This window comes from Panthera pardus, unplaced genomic scaffold (genome assembly GCF_024362965.1).
Source record: "Panthera pardus isolate Hobbes unplaced genomic scaffold, ASM2436296v1 HiC_scaffold_2, whole genome shotgun sequence".
In the NCBI taxonomy this organism is placed as follows: domain Eukaryota; kingdom Metazoa; phylum Chordata; class Mammalia; order Carnivora; family Felidae; genus Panthera; species Panthera pardus.
Genome location: NW_026526765.1, coordinates 28,839,568 through 28,847,616, shown reverse-complemented (window position 1 = coordinate 28,847,616; position 8,049 = coordinate 28,839,568). Strand labels below are relative to the sequence as shown.

At 38.1% G+C, this 8,049-nt stretch overlaps 1 protein-coding gene across 2 annotated transcripts in view; it reads right to left on the bottom strand.

Annotated features, from left to right (window-relative positions):
- Positions 1-674: 674 nt before the first annotated feature.
- SKP2 (S-phase kinase associated protein 2) overlaps positions 675-8,049 on the bottom strand; it is a 33,182-nt gene continuing 25,807 nt past the window's right edge. The window contains exons 8-10 of one of the 2 annotated variants that reach the window (XM_019438085.2): positions 7,600-7,651; positions 7,323-7,430; positions 675-865 (exon numbers count right to left, since the gene is read on the bottom strand). In XM_019438085.2, coding sequence (XP_019293630.1) covers positions 772-865; positions 7,323-7,430; positions 7,600-7,651 — 254 coding nt within the window. In that variant the 3' untranslated portion in view covers positions 675-771. Of the gene's footprint in view, positions 2,630-7,322; positions 7,431-7,599; positions 7,652-8,049 lie in introns of both variants that reach the window. The other variant, XM_019438084.2, reaches the window with a different exon arrangement.

The window sequence follows — 8,049 nt, the reverse complement described above, 5'->3', positions numbered from 1 at the left end:
GTGTGTGTGTTGGGGGGGTGCAAAGATAGATAAAATGGGATAGGCCATAACTTAATGACAAAAAAAAAATAATGAGGTTATGATATTGTCTACTTTTTGCATGTATTTGACATTTTTCGTCATTAAAAAAAGGAAGCATAGTAGTGATAATAACAGAACATAATGAAAAGCAGCCAGAAAAGCTGGGTAATGTTCAGTAAGAATCACACTACTATTTGAATGGACGGGTTCAAAAGAAACTGAATTCCCAAGATCTGTAGGTACAGACTGAACTATTCAAAGTTTCCTAATGAAAGTAAAATATGCAGTATAAGCTGACCCAGTCTCTATTTAAAGAGTGCTGCTAGCTGCCTTTCACTGATAGTACCTATCACATTCATCACCTGAACTGCAAATGTTTTAGAAATGTTACTATTTTAGAAGCACTGTAAAGAAAAAGCCTGTATTTAGCACCTTCTCCGAAAGCCTTATAAACTATCATTTTAATTTGATAATAAGCAGATGAAGTGGATGGAACAAAGAGGATCATTTTAGGGCTCATTTTGTAGGGCCTTAACTAGAGGGCCAGGATCAAGGGCACACCACACCAAATGCTTTCTAATTTTAACCACCGGACTTAAGAAAAAAAAAAAAAAAGAGAGAAAGAAAAAAGGAATACAAGTTAGCTGAAGTACTCATTTTTATAAAAATGTGTTTTATTTTAAAACAAGTCTATAAAAGTAGAAATCACATACAAAAATACAGATTACTCTGACATGTTAGCAAAATAGCTTATGGCTGGACTTGAGTTTGGAAGTACTGTGTGTCTGAGGGCATCTGGAAATCACAGCCCATCTGGATCCTATGATCAGCCCTTGTCACTAATCTGTAAACAATAATTTCATGTAGTAAATTTAGCACTTTTTTAACCAGTACAAAATCAAAACATAATCATTTCTTGTATAACACCACTGTAAAATGTTCGTCCTTAGGTCTGAGCAGATAAGGGCACTTCGCATCGTTGTTTCTAACATTTGAAAAACCTGATTTGAAAACAACGTTAATAGAAATGATGGATTTTGGCTTTTTTTGTTCCATTTTGAACATCAGGGAAGGTCATCAGTGTAAATAGGAAGTTAGTGTTTTGTGTCTTTTTTGTTTTGTTTTGTTTTGTTTTGTTTTTAAGTAGAACTTAATCATTTTTCTTCTAGACACCATTAAAAAAAAAAAAAAATCACTGTTCCTATCAAAAGGTTCCACACCTGAGTTTTAACTTTTACATAGGTTCAAGCTGTCTTACTGCTTTGAAACTGCATGGAACATATACCTACTTCTGGTGTGTCTTTCTGAGTGAACGAGCATGCAGTTCCTCTCACAGGACTCTAGGTCCAGTAACTTTATAAAACAATGGCTTTCAAACAATTATTGTGGGAGACAATTTTTTTTTTAAAGGCAATTTAAAATACTTGATTCCAGAGTAATATAAAAATAACTTTAAGAGCCTTGGCAATAAAGGAAAATGGCAGGCAACTTCAGTTTGGCATTCTGTCCAGAATTTCGAGAACAAAGACTCGTTACCACCACATTTCTAAAACAAAGTGAGCCATTTTAAAAGCTAAAGAACCCACTTAACATGATTTGATCGCAAAGTTAGAAGACCACAATTCTGTTTCCTCAGCTAATACAGAATTCTGGGAACAAAGTCCATTAAGGAAACTTCAGTAACGTGCATTAGAGGGTACTTCAGATTAACTCGTCATAGAAAGTTGCCTCTTGAGCCTTCAAAATCCATACCAACAATTCTTTACCTCTGGTTGGTTAGCTGTTTTTTAAAATTTAGGTTTCAAGGTGAATTGCCCAGGGCTATTTGTTTCCATGAACCTAGCTTCAAATCTAAAGGCAAAGTTGAAATGCATATTTTTCTATCTCCAGAAGAGATTACCACAAATGCTACTATCCATCCTATGATTCTTTTGTTCCACTCACAATACAAATAGCTTATTCTTCTACCAATCTATGTCTCATAAAGCAATACTGAAAAGTTAAATAGAAGAAAGTTACCATATAGACCGTGAAAATGATTTGCTGGTGGTGACTCTTATACTTGATTCTAAATAGATTGAATAAGAAGGGCACTTGGAAGAGGTGGCTCAAATCTTGCCGTTTAAGGTCTCTTGAAATTACCGGTTCTCCTAAAATTTCAAAAGGCCTAAAACAGGCTTTTAAAGGCACAGAAGCAGTGACGGAAGCTTTTATAGTTACTTAGAAAAAGCAAAACTTCATAGTTTTCTCTCTCAATGGTTGTCTAATATACTTGCAGAATGAAGGCAAAGGGAAAACCGAGAATAACAATAGCTGAGTGCTCCAGCAAGCGGGCTTCCTGCCTATCTTCCCTGTTCCAAAGAAAAGAGGAGACACCATCCTGCAAAAAATACTTCATAGACAACTGGGCTTTTGCAGTGTCAGCCGGCATTTGATGCCCCATATCTCCTGGTTCTTTTTGTTGCCAGTGGTCGGCCTGGCAATGGTGGTGAAATGGGAAGTATTAATCTGTAGATGAGGAAGGGCTTCTTTTAACAGTTGAAGGGTACCGTCCGGCACGATTCCAAAAACTTGTAGTGTTTTTAGTGTGGGAATTTCTCCAAGTTCACTGGAAAGGAAGAGAAACCTTTCAGAGTAGCAGTATCTATGGTAACAGATCCACTAGGGTTACATGACCCAATTTTTACAATTTGTATCATATTCTATAAAATGCAAACTGAAAACATAATTCGCAATCAAGGATTTGAGAAAACAGCAAAGGTGAATCAAACCAGAAAGCACAGACTGAGGCTCAAGACAACACAGCCTTAGGACACACGCAGCGCATTTTGTTAAATTTCTCACAACCTAAAAACTCTGAGGTTTCTTTAAAACCCAACCATATTTGCTTCCTTTCTCCATTCTTGATTTAAAACGAAAGGCGTTACTGTGTTGTGAGAAGCTAGAAGGTAGTGATGGTAAAGAATCACCACAAGTTACATGTAATTTCAAAATATGGACTTGAACTTTAGTTGAACTAGGCTCTTCCTCTCAAAAGATCAGCAGCAGAAGTTACGGTAACTTCTTAATAAGTCCATTACCTGTGATAAAACCTAACAGTGACTTCACTAAGATCTTTTAGACGGGGTTATATAGTTGGGTGCAGACAGAAAAAAAGAAATAATCAATCACACCTTTTCTACGAGAGGCAAGAGCCGTCTGACTTCTCCACACATTACCATTTTTGCTGTTGTTTTGGTTTGGTTTTGGTCACATATAGGCCAATCCTCTTCTCAGGTATTTCCCATTAAGTGAAATTCAACTCTGTCAACAGTGAAATTCTGGTCCACAAAAAAGGGAGCCTATTTCTCCAAAGTAAATACTTTAGGTAATGATTCTTTCTTCTTAACCCAGATCTATGTGCTTAGAAATTCATCTCTCTGATCTGTATTTGCTCCAGGTTGGGACACACAGTACAAAGTCTTAGGAAAGGGAATATTTAGTTTGGAATATCAACAAAATCCCACTGCAGATCAATGAACACATCAGTGACCTAGAGTTAGAAGCATCCTTTATATTTTCATTTTGCTGGTAACTACTAAAAAACCAAACTTTCCTCACAGTAATTGTCACCTTGCCTCCAATCTTTCTTCCTTCCAGCCTATTCCATACAACAGTGCCCAAGGCATCTTCCTAGAGCCTGGCTCAGATTATGTCACCCCTCCCACTCACCTGCTCCACAGCCTTTGATGCTGCCCTCTTGTTTACGGAACTCAAACTGTTCAGCTGGCCTTAGGACTTTTCCACGTTCAACCTGTTCTCCCAGTCACCCCACTACCCTCTAAATGTATTTATTCTACATTCAACAAAGCATAGTAAACACCATAGACGTTCAATACATGTTAGCTGAATAAAGATGAAGGGCACTTTAGAAAATACGAGTACTATCTAAATAAAATAAATATGCTTGGTGTTCATAAAAGGCCAATAAGATCTGGAGGTTACAACAGACACCAAAGAAAATCAGGAAGAACAAACTGCTGTTCTTGAAGTAAACTAACCTCTGGACCATAGAGACAGAAGTGCAAAGAAAGATCACAATTCATAGATGTTTATACTCGTCACTGCTTAAGATGACAGCAATTCTGCCCCAACCTTAAGTCCCTCTTACGTGAAATCTGAGTATTTGAGAACTTTGTGATGAAAATTCAGGTGCTGCGATATCCAAATTAGACAAACTGTAAGTCATTCTACAGTGGACGGTGTCAGAAGCAGAACCTAGAGGTGGGAGCAAGGAAAGGAGGTACAGCGGATAGCAGAAGAGGAAATGTTCTTGCAACAGCGCTGGGAAGGACGCTTGGCGAGGAAGGACATGACAGCAGATTCTCAGAAGACACTCAGGTGTCCCAGCTGAAAAAGGAGGGAGCTGCATTTGATGGGATGGTGGACAATGGACCAACCCAAGTCAAAAAACCAGAAAGTCTTTACACTTTTAACGAGACCACAAAAATAAAAAAACACTGAAAGCCCCTTCGTACATGTATCATCTACAACACAGCAGAACAAATTTCTAAGCATCTTTCTAGATTGAAAAGCAACTGAAGGCTGGTGAATAGGAATAAATCTCTGAAGAGCAATGACTTCTAATTTAGGAAGTATAAACGGACACTGGTAATGTCTTTAGTATCTTTGCTGAATCTCAGTAAACAGAAGATATTTACAGATCCCCTCACACGTTCATACCTCACCTCCACTACACGATCCTGTTTTCCTTATAAAATTTAGTAAATGCCTAACTAGGAATTCTCCCTACAACAGACTTTTTATTTAGTCTCTCCTAATGCCAGATCAGTTTGCTACCTCCAGCTTGGCTTTCTTACTTGAATGAGAAATACAGAACAATCAGAAGAGAGTTCAGACATATGGGATAAGATCGATAAAGGCATAAGAAAATAGACACAATGTGGACATATCCTGGGGAAGAAAAATCTGATTACCCAAGTATTCTAAAGCACTATCATTACAGATTGAAAGTCATTCAAATTTTATTTTCCCACTTTTGAGACAAGAAATAAAAATTCTTTAGCATAAACGGCTTTCTCAAAATTACTACTGAGGATCCTAGAATTCTTACTATGAATTTCAAATACATCAGCTGCCAGAATGGAAATAGAGAGAATAACATTTTATCTTGAAAAACTCCTATTTTTTCAAGCACAGCATCTTTTCTCTCTGTGTTACTCTTTTGGTGGTCTGATTTGTAAATTAAACTCCTGATGCCCCTATTTCTCTCATTTCAAGGTAAGATTTAGACAAGTCACAAGAAGGCAGTGAAGGTTCAAACCTAAGTCTGTTGTGACCTGAGGTCTGTACGCTTAAGCATCAAGTCATACTGCCTGCAGGTATTACACCATGGAAGTGTTACTATGCTACTGGATAAAAATACTAAACTGTGAGAGCTCACAGCCTTCCCTTAGCCTCTGCTCAAGGAAAAAAAAAAAAAAAAAGAACATCTGGGGATTACCTGCTTAGCTTCTTTTTCTGGAGAGAAAGAACGAAAGTGAGACATCTGGATAGATTCTCTTGAGAAAAGCAACCAAAACACACTGATCCCCAGGGGGCTGCACAGGCAATGAGGCTGAAGCCCAGAGGGCAAGGACAGGAAAGACGGAAGACAGAAATGCCTTTCTAGGTAGATGCTAGAGGCTCCTAGGAGTTTGGGATACTAGAAAGGGCAGGAGATTTCAGTAACAGTTCCATGGATATGAATTTACACCCTACCTCTCAGAGCCACGGATGTAAATCCTAGCATCCCTGTTAGGCAGTGCTTTTTCAAATGAGATACCAGCAGAGACCCTGAGCCCCAAGATTAATTAAAGCGATTAATTAAAAATAGAATTACTGGACTCTCTAATTCTACTAGTTAACCTGAAGTTACCTTCAGATACCTGAAGTGTCTGATTCATTAATTCTTAAAACCAACTTAGAAGATTCAAACCAATCATTCAAAGACCACATAAATTCTTTGTTCAAATTCACCACCTTTCTTTGGTAGACGCCAGAGGCTAAATTACCTTCATCTGGATAGTGAGCTACATACAGGAGCTCAGCAGCCTCTTTCAGGGCATACTGCTGGAATAAGAAAGAAGGGCACCTGGGGCGCCTGGATGGCGCAGTCGGTTAAGCGTCCGACTTCAGCCAGGTCACGATCTCGCGGTCCGTGAGTTCGAGCCCCGCGTCAGGCTCTGGGCTGATGGCTCGGAGCCTGGAGCCTGTTTCCGATTCTGTGTCTCCCTCTCTCTCTGCCCCTCCCCCGTTCATGCTCTGTCTCTCTCTGTCCCAAAAATAAAAAAATAAAAAATGTTGAAAAAAAAATTAAAAAAAAAAGAAAGAAGGGCACCTGACCAAATTCAAGATACTGACTTCTTGTGGTTTTCAATGAAATTGCTATGCATTTACATTCTACATGAGGAAGGATCTTCCAGCCCTTTGGGGATAAAAGAAAGGAAACTTTTTAAAAACAAACAAATAAATAATATTATTCCTGGGATGACTTGAGCATAGCACTTTCCAAAAGAAAGACAGATCAGACTTCTTTTTCTTTTGTGCAAATTTTTGTGGAAGTTGCTGAGCAGGTACAAAATTAACCCTCCTAAGAGCTACCGGATTAGATATAGACTATTTTCATCCGTCCAGAAAACCTAGGACATAGACCCGGCTCAGTCATTAACTTACTTTACAGCTTTGGGTTAAAACATTTTTCTCTTCTGGACTTCAATCTCCCCCTATTCCAAGACAGCATTAGACTCTTCTGATATTTACCATTTACATTCTGCCATTCTTCCCATTCCCTGACTACCATCCAGAACAGCCATCACTAGAAGATTACACAATTTTCCTCCAAGCCCAGAGGGAGGCTTTCACAGTCAACTGGGGTTGATTTGAAAAATATGGGGTGGGGGGGGGGAAGCCTCCACTGATCTGCCTCCCAGTTATTACTGTGAGCTCCCCAGAGGTAAAAACTGTCTTCTCCTTTTGTAAATCTTCCAGATACTAGTACAGTATTGTAATATCTAAACCTGCTTCTAGGTAAATAATAAATGTTTAGTAAACTATCCCAATCAACTCAACTTTTCTAGATATTTTAAACAAAAAATTTTGCCTTGGGTTTTCTATTTTGCTGGTCTTCCCTAACCTATTTGTGGCCCACTAATATTGATGCTCAAGTTTTAAACAGCTGCTACTTATAACAACAGATATTAATCCCAAGTGGCATCTCCTTTGCTCCCTGTCTTCTAGTTTTAGACAATGAAAATACTTACAGTAAAGTTTCAGGTATGATATCATAGCATCGACTGAGTGATAGATGTTGGAGGTAGTTGAGCTGGTAAAATTCTGGAAAGCAGTCATTCTTCAGCATGACACTATCACTGTAACAGAGCAGAAGAAAAAATTCCCAACCTATCCATCAATTCAGATGGAGAAGACAGAACTAGCTGACCGTTTGGTTCCTTCAACATGTTAAGATGCTTTCCTCCTTCAATGATCAGTCATGACTTTTCAATTTTTGTTTGAAAAGAAATAAACAAAAAAAAATACCTTAAGTCTAGGTGGACAAGATTGGGGCATCTTCCAACTAAGGTAGAGACATCTAGGGGAAAAAATGATGGGCACGATTAAATGAGGAACACCACAAGGGTTATCTGCTATTAACACTATCTTTAACATTGTGCTAATAAAACTTTGGGACAATGCAATTAGTCACTCTATTAGACACAAAACACAAAGTCATCATCTTGGCATGTAAGATTTTTGAACCCAGAAAATCCAAGAGAATCAACTGAAAATAGTAGGAGAACTATGTAACACAACTATGTATGTGCAAAAACTGGCTGGGGAAGAAAAGAAAACAAACAAAAATCCCATTCATAATAGCAAAAAGCAAAAACAAACACCACCATATATAAACAAACAACATATTATAAAGGTAGCACTTAAAATCAATAGGGGAAATTATGGATTATTTTTAAAAAATGATATTGATACCAC